The sequence below is a fragment of the Lacerta agilis genome, chromosome 1, assembly GCF_009819535.1.
Source record: "Lacerta agilis isolate rLacAgi1 chromosome 1, rLacAgi1.pri, whole genome shotgun sequence".
In the NCBI taxonomy this organism is placed as follows: domain Eukaryota; kingdom Metazoa; phylum Chordata; class Lepidosauria; order Squamata; family Lacertidae; genus Lacerta; species Lacerta agilis.
In genome coordinates, this window is record NC_046312.1 from 113,473,799 (window position 1) to 113,493,246 (window position 19,448).

Sequence of the window (19,448 nt, forward strand, 5' to 3'; positions counted from 1 at the left end):
AGAGGAAGTCTCTGGCCCCCATTTTCATCGCCATGCTCTGGAGCGTGCCACACATTAATAGGTTGTCTGGGGAGGAATTGTACTCAAATGCTGATGAATTTTCATGAGGACTTTTTTTTAAAAAAGATCACAAGCTGATGTGGAAATGTGCAGAACTGAACTTGAGATTGGAAAAATGAGAAACTGAGAGAAATGGAAAATTGATAGATTTGCACATCGCTCCTCAATATTGAATAACCATAAACTTTGGCTTCGGTTAAAGGGCTTTCCATGGCAGAGGGCCATGTGTTCAGGGAGGCATTTGAACTCCATTATTCCTTCCTCTTTTTAAATTAAGCGTGTGGTATTGGCTTAATTTATTTATTTCCCTTATCTGCCTTCTGATCTTCCTGTTCGTTAGATGGTTCCCCACCAAATGTGGCATTACAAGTCTTATCTGTAAATCTAGCATCTTATATTCTCACAGTTTTAGCCAATGAAGGAGTATGATTTGTTGGTTTCTCTCACTGTAATCACAGCCAAGTAATACAAGGAGAAGCAAAAGGAAATCCTCGTTAAAGGGGCACAGCTCCGGGTTAATGAGGCTGCCCTCTCTAGCAATCACACTATTATTTCTAAAACCTATAGAAAACTTAAGTTGCAAAAAGAAATATAGGCGTCTCCTAGGAGCTAGATCTACTGAGACCTGTTAATAAGAACACTTCCCTCTCTTTGCTATATGGGAAGCAGGATTCGATGCCTTTTATCTCAGGCTTTATGACTGGGACATTGAAAAGTATCAGAAGTCTGTATTCACTGGGACTCCTCAATAAGGGCTTTGAAACTGCATTCTGTACTTTAAAAGTGCAGCAGTTTAGCCAATATGCAGCTGGTTTTGATCATTATATATTATACATTTTACATTATGTACATTAAACAAAACAAACAAGCTGTTTCCTCTGTGTTTTGAGAAGTGAATCTTCCTAGAACATCTTGGATGGAATTTTTTGTCTGCCACGTGTTGGTTTTTTTAAGAAGAAAAGTAATCCTGTGATGTCAGTCAGTACCACAGGAATGCAAGTGCTGCTCTGCCACATACTGAGTAGAATACGCTGTTGAAAACGGCCCAGGTTTTTTGGTGGCTTTATAAGCTGGGGGAGGGGGGGAACCACCCCATAATATTGTTATGACCATCCTTTTGCACTTACGGACTTTTATTTGCAGGATTGCAGCTTTTGATGGGCCACCTAAAGCTCCACTAGCGGAAAATACAGATTTTTTATTTATTTATTTATTTGCATGTGTTAATCTCCTCTTAACTTGGTCCTCTAGATAACTAGAATTGTGGAGTCTAATAGCCATTCTAGCACCCTGCCTCTGCCTTCTTCCTTCTTTGGTTTATCAGAGGAGATCAGTGGTGGTGTTGCCTGGCAACTGCCAGCAGGGGAAGACTTGCTTCGCCTTGAGTGGGTTCCAGCTGCTCATCCCCACCTCCTTGCCTCAGAGGCTGTTGCTCAGAGAACCTCTGCCCAAGACGTGGGCAATTTCCAAGAGCAACGCAAGAGAAGACTAAGGATGCAGGTGGGAAATGCCACCTGAATAATCCTGACACCATCGGAACCCAGTCTGGACCAAATTGAGTTATACTCGGAGAGACCCACTGGTTTCAATGTCTTCTCTTTCATTGCGTAGTTGGATGCAACCCAACGTTATTTCTATTCCTGGTACCAGACCTGAATGTAATTTTCATTGTGTGAATCTTTGGTAAGCACATTTAAGGCATATGACTTCCCGCAAAGAATTCTGTGAACTGTAGTTTACCCCAATACCCAACAGCCTTAGCAAACTACAGTTCCCAGGATTCCTCGGGGGAACAATGTGCTTTAAATGTGCATTAATTTATGCACATTAATTATTAATTTATGCACAGAGCCAGTGTGGTGTGTGGTTAAGAGCGGTAGACTCGTTTATCTGGGGAACCGGGTTCGCGTCTCCACTCCTCCATGCAGCTGCTGGGTGACCTTGGGCTACTCACACTTCTTTGAAGTCTCTCAGCCCCACTCACCTCACAGAGTGTTTGTTGTGGGGGAGGAAGGGAAAGGAGAATGTTAGCCGCTTTGAGACTCCTTCGGGTAGTGAAAAGCGGGATATCAAATCCAAACTCTTCTTCTTTCTTCTTATGGTGTGGGTGTGCACTGCCTTGGAGCTATAAAGCAGTTCTAAATAATAGGAATGGGAAATTTTATTGGCCAAGTATCAATCATACTTGGAATTTGCTTCAACTACATTGCAATGTAAAAAAAAAGTGCCTCATACAAACACTATTCCCCTCACGCTACAACAGCACAACAAAGGAACCCCATACCACCAACTGACCTCCCTTCTGCACACAACTACAAATTCAACAGTTTGATGCACAAGGAAAAAAACCATTCCTGTGCCTAGACGTTTTTGTGTATAGAGTCCTGTAACGACGTCCGGATGGAAAGCAGTCTTCTAAATAAATAAATTTAAATAGTTGGATAATAGTTGGAAACGGTAGCTTCTTTTTATTTATTTTACTATATATGTCTGCCCAGTAACATGTTCTCTGAGCAACTCACGGAAAATTCAAAGAGCAAAACACAATATTAAAGTAGAAAGCAGCATGTTTTATATTACCCTGGAGCAGAAGAGGTACTGGTAGAAGCTTACTTTGCAAGCAGGATCAATCCCAGCATCCCCCAGTTAAAATTTATTAGGTAAACAAATGAGGGGAAGACCCTCTGTCTGTGACATGGAAGTGCTGATGCCAAGCAGAGTAGACAGATCTGGTTGAGATGGAGAAAGCAGTCTAAACTGGCATAAGGCAGTTTCCAATGAAAGATGGAAATGACTAGAATTACCGTATGTGTTCCTTTGACTTGCTAAATCCGCCAGTGGCAATGGGAGCTAGACTTCATAGCTTAGACTAGGCTCCTCAACCTCGGCCCTCCAGATGTTTTTGGCCTACAACTCCCATGATCCCTAGCTAGCAGGACCCAGTGGTCAGGGGATGATGGGAAATGTAGTCTCAAAACATCTGGAGGGCCGAGTTGAGGAAGCCTGGCTTAGACCATAGAGTTATTAATCACATCTCTGAAGGCCTGATTTCCCAGGTGTGGAACCGTCTCCAGTTCCCCATATAAGGACTTGGCTATAAATGCATTCACCGTTTGGAAGCAGGCCTATCAAAGGAGAAAGTTCTTCTGAAGGCTCCCACAGGACAGTCGGAGGAGGCTGGAGAGGAAAAAGATCACAACCATAGAGAAGGAAGTGACTACTTTTCTCACCTTTAGTGGCTAACTTTCCCTAGAAGTTGAGAGGGGGAATTTTAAGATTTCTTTCAGCAGAGTTCATGTTTTGGTACAATTGTTAAAGAGGTAGTTTTTTCTTCAGAATGAGGATGATGTTATAAACTTTTCAGGACTGTAGCAAGTAAAAATGAATAGAAGCCTACCTATGCACAAAGAGATTCAAGGCTAATGATTAAAAAAAACAACTCCTTAAATCTCTTCCTGCAACCACATGAGCTAATGCTGACTTGGTTATGATAGGCTTTGCGCTAGACCACAATGTTCTTAGCATAGAAAATAAATTAGTTTTGCTAACCAGTGTGGACTTTAAGTCTGTAAACTGTAAAAGCTGAGTTTGGTTTCTACTGTGTCTAGCTGAATAGCTAAATTAAATTTTAAAAAAACCAACAAACCAAAAACCGATCAATCTGTTTCCAGAGAAATAGCTACCGTAGTAACATTAAAGCCATGATCCAGCCATTTTCTTTCCAATGCTCAGGTTGCATTTCTAGCTATTATCTGCTGTTATGTTGTTGTTGTGTTGTTTTTGCCACTGTACACTGTCTTGAGTAATAGGCATTGCGGAAAGAGACTATAGAAAAATTAAAAATGAATGGGACAAGGATTGAGCGTGCAGTTCAGATCCCACATGCAATGCTGGTGGTGCTAAATGGAGAAAAATGGCTGGCAATTGTACTGTATGCATTTATATGCTATGACTTATAGTGATAGACTTGGTGCTCAGTCTAGTTTCATCTTCCATTTAGAAACTGAGGACACCTTGTTCATCTTCGTGTGGACAGCCTTTGCCGGGAGGGAAGCAATGGGAGAGTGACTCTGTTGATTTACCTGAATATCTTGGTGGCTTTCAACCATGTAGGGATTGGAAAGCTCTCTGTCCCCTGCTCCCATTTCAGATCTGATGGGCTATTATTATTTTTCTTTAAAAGCGAGGGGATGGGGATAACTTGATATTTCAACCCTTTGCTTCAGGGAAGGGAGGAAGGGAGTATTCTAGCTTTGACAAGTTGCTTGGTGGAGCAGGAAAAGGGGGCACAGGGTTTGCCTAGTTGGCGCTGTTTGGTCAAGTCCCAGGCTTCTCACCAAGTCTGGAGCTGGAAGAAGGGGCAAGGATGCTTTGTCCACCTCCATAGCTTCAGGGTTGGGCAGGATTAAAAAATGTATCTTTCTCCAAAACTTCATAGCTCCACAGAAGTACAAAATGGATGTATCATATGTATACTACATAGAGCAAGTATCGCAGCTTGGCAGAGTATCTCATTTTTGAAACGTGTGTCTAGCATCCCTAACAATCATCCACAAAGATTCTTTATACCTCAAGCCTACAGTTTCACACAGAGAGGAAAACCTTTGGGGCAACCTTGTTCAGAACTGCCCTGAGGCTGAAAAGAACGTCTCTGTGGAGCCTGAATCAGTCTTTTTCAGTTTGAATCTGTCTCTGTAAAAGTTTGTGTTTCTGGTACTCGTACTGTGTGGTAGTAGGCACAACATGGAAGCCTGGCTAGAGAGACGGGAGAGAGAGGGAGTGTGGTTGGTGTACTTTGGTGGGGGGGGTGTACTTACAAATCACTGCGCTCATCTGTTGACTTCTGACTTTTGTTTTTCAGGTTCACACTTTCAGGGGTCCACACTGGTGTGAATATTGTGCCAACTTTATGTGGGGCCTCATTGCTCAGGGAGTGAAATGCGCAGGTAACAACCGCTTGGGTCTTTTGTTTTTTCTGATGCTGTGAATGTTTAGTAGGTTTTGTGTTTCATAATGAAATGCACTCCCTCAATCTTTACTGACTGACTTCAGTTGTAAATAATATTATGACTCCCATTGGCATGAGAAGTAACTGGATCAGCCTCTTATATTAATCAGAAAGTATATTGGTAATTTGGCACTCTGCCTTTTAACATAAAAAGCAATAAAGTGGAGGCTGAAACAATGCTAAAATCATCATAAAACAGCAGTAGTTGCCACAAAACTATAAATTATAAATTCTGAAAGTCAGAGTTTCTCCAGTTGGATATCATTATGTGTTGATAGCATCCAAGAGAGAAATGGCTGTGAGATTCTGCAAAAGCGAACAAGCTTTAAGCTACAAAAATGTAGTCCAAGAAATCAGATTCAATAAAATATGTATATAGGTGAACCACACAGTTCCAAGGAAAATCCCAAGCTTTCAATATGCGGTTGAATTTACTTCTTAGGGTGGTTGTCCGTCTATCACAAATTAGTGCCGTATGAATGAATGGGCCAGCTTATGGGTGTCCAGTACACATTTGATTTGATTTGTATTCCACTTTTCCAACAGCAAATGTTGAGCTCAAAGCAGCTCGCAATAATTAAAATAGCATTAAAAGCCAAACAAACATTGCAGTCCCACAGGATCATACACAGCATGTGTACAATGTTACACGAATGCCGAATTGTTTCTACATCATGAATATGTTTTCATAGAGCCATGTTGGTGGGGGAATGTGAAAACATTAAAACACAAACAATTTTTGTGAATAAAAGTATATAAACATTCTGTCCACTTCCAAATGGTGTCTTCTCCCTTGGAGCATAATAATGCTAACTGTATACACAGGCGTGCAGTGCTTCAGAGGGAAGCCTGCTGTGGAAATAAACTCACTGTTCTTTAGATATACTGCTGTCTTAAACCAGATGAAGCCCAGAAAGCTTTCTTTTAATTCTTGCAAAAAATAGTCTATATTTCTTATTTAAAAAAAATTCTAGCCGTAGAAATCAAAACATGTGGCGGATTCTTAGTTGAGGTTGTTATTCTAAAGTAAATCATGTTAAATTATTGTGGGCACAATCAAGACTTTTAAATCTCTTTCATTTTAACCAAAGAGTTAAATGCCGCTTCTCTTATCACTGAAATCTGTAGGCCTTGCCTAGAGTGCTCATTTGGGCTGGGTTGTGCCCACAATTTTTTTTTAAAAAATTGTTTATAGACCAATATTAAATTACAGAGCAAAGGAGAAGAAAACTGGCAGGCAGGCAGATTTTTTATTGTACATGAAGTTGCTGTGAAGCTACCTAGTCTGAGATCAAGGTGGGCAAAGAATGTAATCAAGACTCAGAAACAGGTGCTTGCTGGAAGGCAACATCGAAAGAGCATAGGCCTACACTTGCTCCTTCAAGGTCCTGTTGGCAGTCTGTAGTCAGGATCCAATCCTTAGATCACCAAAATTGGAATGGGTGCTTATTAGTCATGTAAAAGCAATGTCAGCTATAAAGCAAGAAGACGAAAATTGAGTCCAGCAGTTTGTATTTTTGAGCAAGTCCAATGAACAGAGCATACTCTGATTACTTTTGCATTGTTGCATGTCAGCAGAAAGAGAGAAATAATGGGGCAGGGGCGGTGGGGTTGGAATGCTACACGGAGATTTTTCCAGTAAGCACGTAGATTAATTTATAGCATGAGAGCTTGTCAATCCATTTTCTTCAGAGTAAATTTCATAATCAGTATCTTTTCAGCAGTGCATGACATACCATGGCAACTAGCTTGCACCTTCTCTCTAAGCCAGCGTGTAGGTGGGTGGCTTGCCTCCCGCATGGCTACAGTTTATATAATGTTCTTTCACACACCATGCATCGCCATCTACATTAAAATAATGTTTTAGGGCCAGATTCCCCCCCCCCCAAGTCCTTGAGTGGGAGGAAGAAAATTAAAAGTGGCTTCCTGCTTCACCCTGAACAAAACACAGAACAAACTTCCTTCCTTATCGCCTTTAAATTTTCTTGAGCTTTGCATTTGCTTTGGGGGCTTGTACTATTCAAACTTAAAGCATCCTCACCTTGGGCCATCAAATCAGTTCACAGCCAGCGTGTTTTTAGAGGGGAGGCTGAGCCCCAAGTCTTTGGTGTTAAGACTCAGATATTTTGACCCTCACCTTTTGTAAACTGGTTTCTTTTTTGTTTGTTTCAGGGTGACTAGACATGGTACAAAGTGGAGTGCTCATGAATTATTATTATTATTATTATTATTATTATACCCCGGCCAAAACCGGGCTCAGAGCGGCTAACATCAAATGTATAACACATTAACATAAAATCAGGCAATCAGTTAAAATACATCCTAAAATCAGATCAGATAAGAATAAATCCTATCAGATGGCAACCCACAGATTAGGGTTGGGGACCTTAAATGCTCACCAGGTCCAACTGTTTGTGCTGAACTTATACAGTGGTACCTCTGGTTGCAAACAGGATCCGTTCCGGAGGTCCATTTGCAACATGAAAAGCGCGCAGCCTGAAGCACCGTATCTGTGCTGTGCGATTTAGCACTACTGCGCATGCACGAGCGGCGAAACCCGGAGGTAGCCCTTTCCTGTATTATTTCTGTTTCTATTTGTTCTCAAAAGTGACAGAATGCCTACCCTTCCCCAGTGTAGCTTTGATAAAATATGATGGCCATGCATTAACATATGAGGATGTTTCTATAAAGCTCATTCAGCAACTATATATATTCCAGTGAATTAGAAGCAAGAAGGTTAGAGCTGACTAAAATCAAATCAGCAGTGGAAGAGAAAATGACAGCTTTGCTTATTGTACTCTCAGCAAATATTTGAAATGGGTCCTCGTGGGGCAATCTTAATATACAGTGCTTACAGGTCTTGTGTTTGCTCATGCATTAATGAAAGCACATTATTACAGCTTTCACTGGAGAATCCGAGAATCGATATTTTCTGTTCTTAAATATTCTTTCCATTGATGCCCTGGAAAAGTGCAAGGGAAGAACGGCTTATCTGAGACATTTCAACTTACAATATCTGAGAATCTATTTCATCATGTTTCTAGGCTTTCTAGCGGTTTATGAAATTACATACTGTATAAGTGTAATCTCTGCCTTGGTGGTCTGAGAAGCTAGAAAACATTTGGATAATCTGAAAATAAGATAGAAAGACTGGTGGTTTTAGAAGCTGTGAAGGGACAGTGAATTTGGATGATTAGTTTCTATAAAGGGGTTGCTGCTAAACTCAAACACTCAAGGCCACTTTGTGCACATGCAAGATGGGCATAGCTTGATGAAAGAACATGTGGAATAGGTTCATTCTGTAGCATCACTTCATTGCAGCATCACTTGCAATGAAGTCATATTGAAGTATATGCTGATAACCTGTTATAAACATGTAGAACCAAGGTGATGATATTCTTCAAACTGTGTACAAGTCCTGTACTGCATGCACTCACTTAAGAGATCTTAAAATATCAGACTCTCTAGGAAGGGTTCTGCTTTGCAATTACAATTTAATAGCACTAAAAGTTGGACTAACCCGTTTTGTTGTTGTTGTTGTTGTTGTTGTGTTGTTGTTGTTGTGTTGCTTGTATGCTTTTTCCACCAGATTGTGGCTTAAACGTTCATAAGCAATGCTCCAAAATGGTCCCAAACGACTGCAAGCCAGACCTGAAACATGTCAAAAAGTGTACAGCTGTGATCTCACTACACTAGTAAAAGCGCACTTCACAAAGAGACCAATGGTTGTAGACATGTGCATTAGAGAGATTGAATCAAGAGGTAAGGCATCTTTAAATGGCATTGTTGCCTTGCTTATAATTCCTTTAGATCAGAGCTTTCCAAACTGATTTAGCATGTCGGCAGCAGTGTGTAGGTGTGTCATGCAAACGCTCCTCCCGGGGGCTGGTAAAGGGTTAGTTGAACCTCCGGTTTGCTAGTAAAAAAAAAGGGGGGACGCGGGTGGCGCTGTGGTCTAAACCACTGAGCCTTGGGTTTGCCAATCAAAGGTTGGCGGTTCAAATCCCCGCGACGGGTGAGCTCCCGTTTCTCTGTCCCTGCTCCTGCCAACCTAGCAGTTTGAAAGCATGCCCAAAAGTGCAAGTAGATTAATAGGTGCTGCTCCGGCAGGAAGGTAAATGGCATTTCGGTGCGCTGCTCTGGTTTCGGTGTTCCATTGAGCCAGAAGCGGCTTAGTCATGCAGGCCACATGACCCAGAAAACTGTCTGCGGACAAATGCTGGCTCCCTCGTCCTGTAAAGCGAGATGAGCACCGCAATCCCAGATTCATCTGTGACTGGACTTAACTGTCAGGGGTCCCTTTACCTTGCTAGTAAAACTGAATTGCTGTGTCGCGAAATGATGCATGTCTAAAAAGTGTGTCACTGACATGAAAGTTTGGAAAACTCTGCTTTAGATTGATCTGGGTCAGCTGAGGTTTAGCTGAATTTTAAGTTTGAAACTGTTTTGCTTGACACATCTTACAAATAACTACCCATTTCCCTGAGCAATTCGTGCTTAACTTTGCATTGGTTGTTGTTTTGTAATGTTATGTCTCTGCCGAATCCCTGTTATTGTTTCTTTAATGGTACAAGTTACAAAAAATATTCTTTCCATGCTTTAATATTTATGCCTGCTGTTGAGTGATCTCTTGTTCACTTGCACAGATGCTCTCTTCCCAATATATTTATGTGGAATACAACAGGTAAATTACATATTTATAGCTAGGCACTCTGATAATTACACATTTCCTCCTCAACGTCTACCCCTGCTAATGATTCTTTGCTTGAATGTTGCTCTTATGGTATTTAAATTATGTAAATAGCTTGGATATTCTAATGTGAGTGGTTTGTTTTCAGATTCCTTTGTGATTTGATGACATCTTCCTCCTTCCAGGGACCATTATCATAAATATGTTTGCGTAAAATATTGGTGCTGATCACAACAGTGTTACATATTTAGGATTGAGAGCTGGCGGTGAAATTTATGCTCAGAAAGGAAGATGAGGCTTTTAAAGCTCAGCTCAGATTTATGCGTTGCGAGCAGTAAAGAAATGTGACTGTAGAAATGATAAATATCTAAGTTTAATCGAGTGATTATTATTTTTTACAGGTCTCAATTCTGAAGGACTCTACAGAGTATCTGGATTCAGTGACCTAATTGAAGATGTCAAAATGGCTTTTGACCGAGGTAATTTCCTTACTGGATGTTTTAGCTTTTACATCCAACACAATGGCCAAGACTCCAAAGCGCAGCACCCACACCAGATAGCAGACCATTTTTTAAATGGAGTGGACTTCCAAAGCTTGTGATATGAGACTCTTAATCTCAGGGTTGTGGGTTCGAGCCCCAGGTTGGGCATTAGATTCTTGCATTGCAAGGGGTTGGACTAGATGACCCCCGTGCTTCCTTTGTTGTTGTTGTTCAGTCGTTCAGTCGTGTCCGACTCCTCGTGACCCCATGGACCAAGCACGCCAGGCACGCCTATCCTTCACTGCCTCTCGCAGTTTGGCCAAACTCATGTTAGTAGCTTCGAGAACACTGTCCAACCATCTCATCCTCTGCGTCCCCTTCTCCTTGTGCCCTCCATCTTTCCCAGCATCAGGGTCTTTTCTAGGGAGTCTTCTCTTCTCATGAGGTGGCCAAAGTACTGGAGCCTCAACTTCAGGATCTGTCCTTCTAGTGAGCACTCAGGGCTGATTTCTTTGAGAATGGATAGGTTTGATCTTCTTGCAGTCCATGGGACTCTCAAGTCTCCTCCAGCACCATAATTCAAAAGCATCAATTCTTCGGCGATCAGCCTTCTTTATGGTCCAGCTCTCACTTCCGTACATTACTACGGGAAAACCATAGCTTAACTATACGGACCTTTGTCGGCAAGGTGATGTCTTTGCTTTTTAAGATGCTGTCTAGGTTTGTCATTGCTTTTCTCCCAAGAAGCAGGTCTTCTAATTTCGTGACTGCTGTCACCATCTGCAGTGATCGTGGAACCAAGAAAGTGAAATCTCTCACTGCCTCCATTTCTTCCCCTTCTATTTGCCAGGAGGTGATGGGACCATGGCCATGATCTTAGTGCTTCCTTTACAACTCTACAATTCTATGATTCTATGGTTTAGTGCAGCAATGACAAGATCCATCCATTCTGAAATCTTAGCATGAAAATAATTCTTAAGTCAGGAATTGGTTTCAAGTTCCACAACTTGATGCCATTCAACACACCAAACAATCACTCCTAGGTACCCTAAGCTTCCTTCATTTCAGAAGTAAAATTTAGGGCTAGAGTCATTCATTGCTCCTGCTGTTAAACAACTCAAGTGTCAAGAGTCTTTCCAGTCAACTGCAAATCACCATGGGTTGACGTAGGTGCAGATCTGCTGTACCTAAGGTAGGTTTTGGTATACCAACCATTGTATACGTTGGCAGTATGAGGTCTGGTGAATTGGCCTTGATTACTGAGCAGAGGAAAGAGTAAAGTTTGTGGCTGATTTATCCAGCCATTGTCATCTCACTTAGTAAAGGAATCGCTCTTGCAAATTGAGGTAAACGTAAATTAACATTCTCACTCTCTGTACCAATTTGCTGGTAAGGAAGAAGACTTGGTTAATGTGTAAGCAATCATTAATTTATAACGTCTTGTGAAGAGAAGAACAAGCGGTTTGAGTGTACTTGACTTAGAGCTGGAACCTATGCCAATATAGTACTGGAGTTGTTCACAAAAGGCTTGCTGGGACACCAAAAGGTGAACACCATAAAAGTTCAATTTTGTATGAAATAATCCTCCTACATTGTTTGCTTCTCCTCTCCCCCACCCCCTTTTCTCCCTCGTTTTTACCTACAGATGGGAAAAAGCAGACATCTCTGTGAATACGTATGAAGATATCAATATTATCAGGGTCACTTAAACTGTACTTCAGGGATTTGCCAATTCCGCTAATCCATACGATGCCTATCCAAAGTTTATAGATTCTGCAGTAAGTTTTATTATACTATTTTCAAGTGAACTTTGTTTCACAACCACCCCCCTTTTAGTGATTTTTATTTACTGTTTATTATCTCTAGATTCCATAGGTTTTGTTTTTGTAGAGTCAAGCAAATTGTGGGATTGTGTTTGTGTGTGTTTAAGCTAGAGTAACATTTTATTATACAGTCATCCTTTAAGAGCAAGTTGAAGTCAACAACCTTTTCAGAAGTTACGGTAGAATCAGAAATATCTTGGTAGCCCCCCCCCCACACCCCTCCAATATTTTATTGTATTCACTTCTTTATGCAAAGAGCAAGAGTAAAATTCAACAATCCCACCCACCCCCAGCAGAAGCACCAAATATCTAATGACTTGCTTAACTTGTTTCAATCTTCTTTTTGCATTCTTGTGACACCATATCTCCTATCAATAAGTTCAAAATATTAGATGAAATAAGAAAACCTAACTGTAGGGTACATTCTTTCATCTTCAATTCCTTTCAGCCATTCCTGTCCTGTCCTAGATGCTAAACTTCAGACAAGACAGTTTCCATTGTTTGTCTGCTTTTGTTCGTTTTTGCTATTGTTTGATAAGACCGACGCAGGTGGCTCTGTGGGTTAACCACAGAGCCTAGGCTTGCTGATCAGAAGGTCGGTGGTTCGAATCCCCGCGACGGGGTGAGCTCCCATTGCTCGGTCCCAGCTCCTGCCAACCTAGCAGTTCGAAAGCACATCAAAGTACAAGTAGATAAATAGTACCAGCTCCGGCGGGAATGTAAACAACGTTTCCGTGCGCTGCTCTGGTTCGGCAGAAGTGGCTTAGTCATGCTGGGCACATGACCCGGAAGCTTACACCAGCTCCCTCGCCAGTAACGCAAGATAGCGCACAACCCCAGAGTCGGACACGACTGGACCTAATGGTCAGGGGTCCCTTTACCTTTTAAGATAAGACCTATTTGGGAAAGAAACTACTTTTTCCCATTCTTGTGGACTTGGTTTGTTTCAGATGGTTGCCTTGTGATATTATCTTGTGTCGATTGCAGTAGTCATTGTATCGATCACCCCTGTTTATTTTATTGTTAAACCTCAGGCAAGACAGGTTCCATTGAGGGGGTTTTTCCCCATTCAAAGCAAATTTGTGCAAGGTGTTACAGCACCCATCTGCTTTCTTACCTGAAATGAACAAAGTGTAAATAGCAGCAGTAATACTTTACTACACAGACAAATGCAGCTGTTCAAGGTTTATGATACAGGCTAGCTGCCCATATCTGAAAAACGCTGTGCATGCAATACTCCCTTCGTGAATGAGTCTAAATTCATTAAAAACAGACTCCCAGGGCAGATAAAATTGGGACTCCGTCCTCTGGTCTCCACTTGGTAAAATATTGATTAGATGAGTTAAAACTAATTTAAAACTCGAGAGCTGCGGAGCAACTCTCCGCTTCACAAACCATTCCTCCTCATCTGTTTAATTACAATAAACTAGAATTATCTGGGAAGACTACCCAAACTCCTGAAACCCCCACATATTTTTGCTTCAATTTGATCAGATTTTCTTGTTTCAGAAACAATGGATCCTGACGAACAGCTGGAAATACTTCACGAAGCCCTGAAACTGCTGCCCCCTGCTCACTGTGAAACCCTACGGTATCTCATGGCACATTTAAAAAGGTAATGAATTGGAAATGAATGGTCCTGTCCTCTTCTTAGTACCTCTTGGGTGTTTCTTGCCTCTGGTTCTTGAGCTAACTGCTGCAGGCATTAAATCCTAAGGGTAGGACTCCAGTGATGGAAGGCATTAATCAATAGGGGGTGGCAATTTTCAGTAGTTCTCCTCCTCCCTACAGTCACTTCTGCCCCCCCCAAAAAATGCAGGAACTGGGGGGTCCCCCAAACTTCTAATGCTGATTTAGAGAAGGAAAGGAGCTGCAGCAGAAGGAAGAATTGCTGTAAAATTGTCTCCTTCCCAATTCTGTTGGTGAATGCCTTCTGGCAGTGGAGACAGCATTGGAATGTCAACCTTACTGTGCCCTATTCATGTGTTGAGCCCTGATAAGCAAATTCTCAACAAGAAGTGTAAATTCCATATTTCCCCCTTCATGTAACCATCTATGAAACAATGCGAGTGTTTCCATGTCAAATGAGGCTGCTTGGAATTCAGAGGAATGATCATAGAGTGGTTTTGGAATTACTTAGCCCTTGTGAGGTCACACAACACAGTCCCTCGTCCACATTTATTTCCTCTGAAAATAGAGACCCAATAAAATGTCTCTTTGTTTTGCTCCCCCCACTGAAGAACGGGGAGATTTGTCCCTTTGGATAGCTCAGTTGTTAGAGTGCGGTGCTGACAACGCCAGGGTTGCAAGTTGCACTGACCGCATGCCACTGTTCAAAAATCTAAACTTCCCTGAGAGTGTAATCCTAATCCTCTCTGGTTTGGGTTTTTGTTTTCCTTTGCAAAAACATTCCCCCCCCCCACCAAAAATATATCTTATTTTCCCCTATTTTGAGGAACTTTCTTTGATCATATAGTTTCCTTGGGGGAATAGCATTCTGGCCATCAAGACAATGTAAAGTAATATTCTGCACATCCCAAAGCCAGTGTGGTGTAGTGGTTAAGAGCAGTAGACTCGTAATCTGGTGAACCGGGTTCGCGTCTCCGCTCCGCCACATGCATTTGCTGGATGACCTTGGGCTAGTCACACTTCTTTGAAGTCTCTCAGCCCCACTCACCTCACAGAGTGTTTGTTGTGGGAGAGGAAAGAAAAGAGAATGTTAGCCGCTTTGAGACTCTTGGGTAGTGATAAAGCAGGATATCAAATCCAAACTCTTCTTCTTCTATGCTTTAGTTAGTCCAGGCACCCCCAAACTCGGCCTTCCAGATTTTTGGGGACTACAACTCCCATAATCCCTAGCTAACAGGACCAGTGGTCAGGGATGATGGGAATTGTAGTCCCAAAACAGCTGGAGGGCCGAGTTTGGGGTGCCCGGACTAACTAAAGTTAGATGCTGCTTATGTACCTATATGAAGTGGTACATTTCCCTCTATCACACCCAAAACGATTTTTCATTCTCTTTTATTAAAAGCCATTTTCTTTTAGAAGCTCAGCGAGATATTAATGGGATCCGTTGACAAATTTGCACTTGCCACTTCAGATATGATTTGTCGTGGTTTATTCTTTAAAAAGTATTCTCTAAATATATACTCCACTCATGCAAAGTATAATTCGCAATCAAAATTCTCTTTAAAAGTCAAATGTACAAAAATGCAAATACAAACAGCAAAAGAGGCAAGAAAGGAGGAAGAGGGTAGTTATTTAGTGTGAAGGCCGACCAGCTCTTTCTATAGCACTAGCCAAGAAGCTTCCACACAGAATTTTCTTATGACTACCATAGATGCAAGAATAACTCAGCCGTACCCATTTCATATAGGTACATAAGCAGCATCTAACTTTTTATAGGCATGCTCACAAAGACGTGTTGCGATGAGGGAACAGCTAATGAAGTCTTGTTATCAAATTCAGTTGGTCAGCCTGCTGGCTATATTTGGAGTCGCTGTAAATAGAAACTGCAGAGGTTGGCCAGCTTCAGAACAATATGCCAAACAGTTATCAGCTCCTACCTATCATGATAGGTGTCTGAAATTTATTTTACTCTATAATATAGAATGAACACGGTGGAGAGGGGGCTGCTAATATTTTATTTATCATTCACAGGCTTCTCAACAGTGGGTATTTAGTTACCGTATATATGTGTGCCCTTGATGGGGATTTTGAGTTATAATCCTATGATATGAATTGAATCTGTTCACCAGCTAATTTACAAATATTAATTTGTTCTCAGAGGCAATTAACTACCATAAAGCGTATTGTAGCCTCTCAAGGCAGCCACTTGCTTTCTGCGCCATTCAAACGGGAGTCCTAAGAGAGGGAGGCAATCACTTTTCCTGTCATTTACTACATAGATTGTGTATCGTAGATGCTTAATTCAATCCATTTAGATGGTATGTTTCGGGTGCTTTGTAACATGAAAAGGGATGTGTGTGGTTCTATGGAAGCACATGGCCTATTTTAAATTCTAGACTTTTATCCTTTCTCCAAGGAGCCCATAAGGGGATATCCGTCTCACAGTAGTCCTTTAGGGCAGTAGTTTCCAACATTTCCAACATGTTCAAAATTTGCCAAGCACCAGGAGCATTTTGCACCTGGCCATCGGCCACTTGCGACCAAGTGAAGATGCCCAGATACCAGGATGGTGCCTGACGTCTCCACCATCTAGAGGCGCATGCCTGGGAATCCTTGGATCTTGCCTGTTTTCACATACTAGCAACAATCCTGTAATATTCTATCCATTATATTTTATCTGCACAACCAAAAATGAATTTCAAAAAGTCCTATTAAAAAATAAAACTTTCATCCCGTATGGCCCCAAAATGGCAAAGAGGCATTCTGTTTTGGTAACTGTAACCCTGGGTTTAAGGAGCCATTTGGTGCCTGTCTTAGATATCTGAGTTTCTAACACTGTTTACAGTCACAAGGACCCCCCCCCCTTTTAACATCGAATTTCACATTGTATTTGTTGTAAGGTCAGATCTTGGAATACAGAATTATCAAGACAATCAGGGTGCCTACAGGGTTTTCTGGGCCCTGTGTGCCATATGTGGATTGGACCCCCTGCTGCACTAGCAAAAGAAACTAGTTTTCATGAGAAGAGTTCGTTGGAGAATGATAACTCCTTTGCAAAACTGTTATTCTCAGGGTTCCTTTAGCTGGGACTCATGGCAGTGTCCCACCTAGTCTTGCCAACTGGATTTCTGTAAAGCAGTGACCATAAGGCAGACTGTCTGGGAATGGGGTAGAGAGGGGAGAATCAGGGGTGGAGGAAGGGGGTGCGGTGGGGGTGGTCCGCCCCGGGTGTCACCACTGAGGGGGTGACAAAATGCTGGGCGGCACTCACCACACGGCCTGCAGCGTGCCCGAGCCACATGTCTCTCCTGGGAGTGACGCGGTGGCTTGTACGCACGCAGGCTTCCCGCTGCCCCAAACAGTCCGCCCGCCACCTCCCCCTCAGCTGAGTGGGAGGAGGCAGGCAGACTCCTTGGAGGCCCCGCGGAGCTTCCTGCCCCAGTTTGCCCCGCCCCCCGGGCGTCTGGCCCCTGGGCACAGGGCACACGCACCGCCCCAGGCGCCCGATCGGCTTGCTCTGCTGCTGGGGAGAATATCTGCCATGGTGACATACAACTGCTAATAAAACATTTAATTAGTAGTGTCAATGTGGTTTGTGTTTCTGGTTCCATGTTCATGAGATCAAGCTGGTAGCTACCCATAACGTCTTCCCAGTGCTTTGCGTTTTAACCGTAGCCCTCCTTGTTTCAGGGTGACGCTCCACGAAAAGGAGAATCTGATGAACGCAGAGAACCTGGGCATTGTTTTTGGACCAACGCTGATGCGAGCGCCAGAACTTGATGCAATGGCTGCCCTGAATGATATCCGTTACCAGAGACTTGTGGTGGAGATGCTTATAAAAACGAAGATATTTTATTTTGAACTTGTTTGTGGGTGTGCGTGTGCATGTATGTTTTTAAACGAACTGCGAAAAAAGAAAAAGAAAGAATCCGGGGATGATGAAGGAATATTTTGAAATGGAGCCTGTAGCGGAATTCTGATTGTGAGGTTTTTTGATGTATGAAAGGTGCTTGTTTATTGTTGCTTGTGTGGCATCATTCAGACAATGTTGGGAACATATATTGTACTTTCCAGTACTAAATAGGTCTGGGGGTTTCATCATAGTACAGGAAATTCAAACTGAAGTAGGTCCCCTCCTTGTTTTACCCTCTCTTGTGAGGGTTCTGCTGCAAAGGACCAACAGGGACAGGACAGCTTCTGTGTTCTGGAATAGTCTGTGATTGTACTTTAGCATGTTTCTCAGTGTAAATCTGTTGTGGATTTCTTACCGTAATTGGTTTCTGATATTTCAGTTGCAGGGGGGAGCAGATTGCAGTGAAACAAGACCCCTAGCTCTTCGTTGACATCACCCATCATTCTTAGCTTACTTTGAAAGATACCTTATTTACTCGAATCTAATGTGTGCCCTTTTTTGCCAAATTATGTTATGAAATTTAAGGTGCACATTAGATCCGATAGCACATTTACATTCGCCAGCAAATACTTTTATTTCAAGGTTCTGAAAAAATTGAGGTGTGCATTAGATTCAATGGTGCATTAGACTCGAGTAAATACGGTAATTTCTAGCTGGGTTCTATAACATTTGTTTTAATGATGAGTGGATTTTTCTTTTACGTTGTGGCTGCCACTTTTAAGTCATGCCTTGTTTTGTACAGATCAGTTAAAGGTGGCAAACTGAGTGAATGAAGACTGGTTTGTTGTTGTTTTAAATGGTAATTTTGTATTTTTATTGGGCATGCGTATTAATTATTAAAGTTTTTTGCGTTGGAACCTTACCAAGTCTGGCTGCATTTTTGACCCAGTATCACAGACATGCAGCCCATTCCCCCCAGCCCAAACAAAAACACACTTATTTGAAAAGTCCTACTTGACTTCTCAGTTTAGCCTGTTCCGAAATAATAAATGCGCAAGACTGGAACTTTACAACCCTATTTCTCTTAAACATGCCTTACTCAACACAAGATTGGTCTGTTAGTGGATTGGGGAACCATTTTCAGTGTGAGGCTGCACTTCCTTTTGCCAGTGGCTGGTGCAGCCAGAAGAGAAAGTGAGCCGAGAAATGAAAGCAAATTTCACCTCCCCATAGTAGGCTGGTTTCTGCACACATATCTCTCTCTATCCTCCCTCCAGGTGAGCAAGAGTTCAAAGGACATATTCAAGGCAAGCAAAAAAAAACTCGAGGGTGTGAAGCACACAGCCGGTGTGGAGTGTGGCCTTGGGGCTAAACATGTTTTCTTGCGGAATAAAGACTAAACGTAATAAATTATCAGGAGTGCTTTTAACCGCCAATTCCTAGTTCATTTTTCTAATTAAATGTACAGCTGATGATATGCCTGCCAGCCTACTTATGCAAACCAGCAATCCAAACTTAATGAATCCAAACCATAGCTTAAATTGTTGGATAGTGACTTCCCCACGCACTCTACCCTTCAAACCAGGGAGAAATGAACTAAAGTTGCAAATTATTTATTTGGGTATGTGTGGTTTAGCAAATCATGCAAATAAGTTGCTGTCAGTATTCCTGCAAGTCCCTTAATATAGCCGTCCTATCTTACATACAGTTTCATATATAATATTCTCTAGAAACTGGTAAGCTTTTACAAATTGTGCAGGCAATTGTGCAGATCTTTTGATGGCCTATTTCAAAGAAAGGTACTAGAGAGTCCCATTCTTTCCCTCCACCCTTACACATAGAGCCATAATATTGCGAATTTTGCTAGTCAAAACTTTAATAAACACCAATGCAATGCTCTGAC

General features: G+C 42.0%; 1 protein-coding gene across 1 annotated transcript in view; it reads left to right on the plus strand.

Moving 5' to 3' along the window:
* CHN1 (chimerin 1) overlaps window positions 1-17,958 on the plus strand; it is a 90,286-nt gene extending 72,328 nt beyond the window's left edge. Inside the window, 9 exon segments of the mRNA XM_033167775.1 lie at window positions 4,922-5,006; window positions 8,658-8,735; window positions 8,738-8,830; window positions 10,160-10,242; window positions 11,890-11,936; window positions 11,938-11,981; window positions 11,984-12,022; window positions 13,573-13,678; window positions 17,383-17,958. Of these exon segments, the coding sequence (XP_033023666.1) occupies window positions 4,922-5,006; window positions 8,658-8,735; window positions 8,738-8,830; window positions 10,160-10,242; window positions 11,890-11,936; window positions 11,938-11,981; window positions 11,984-12,022; window positions 13,573-13,678; window positions 17,383-17,647 (840 nt within the window). The 3' untranslated portion in view covers window positions 17,648-17,958.
* The last annotated feature ends 1,490 nt before the right edge of the window (window positions 17,959-19,448 follow it).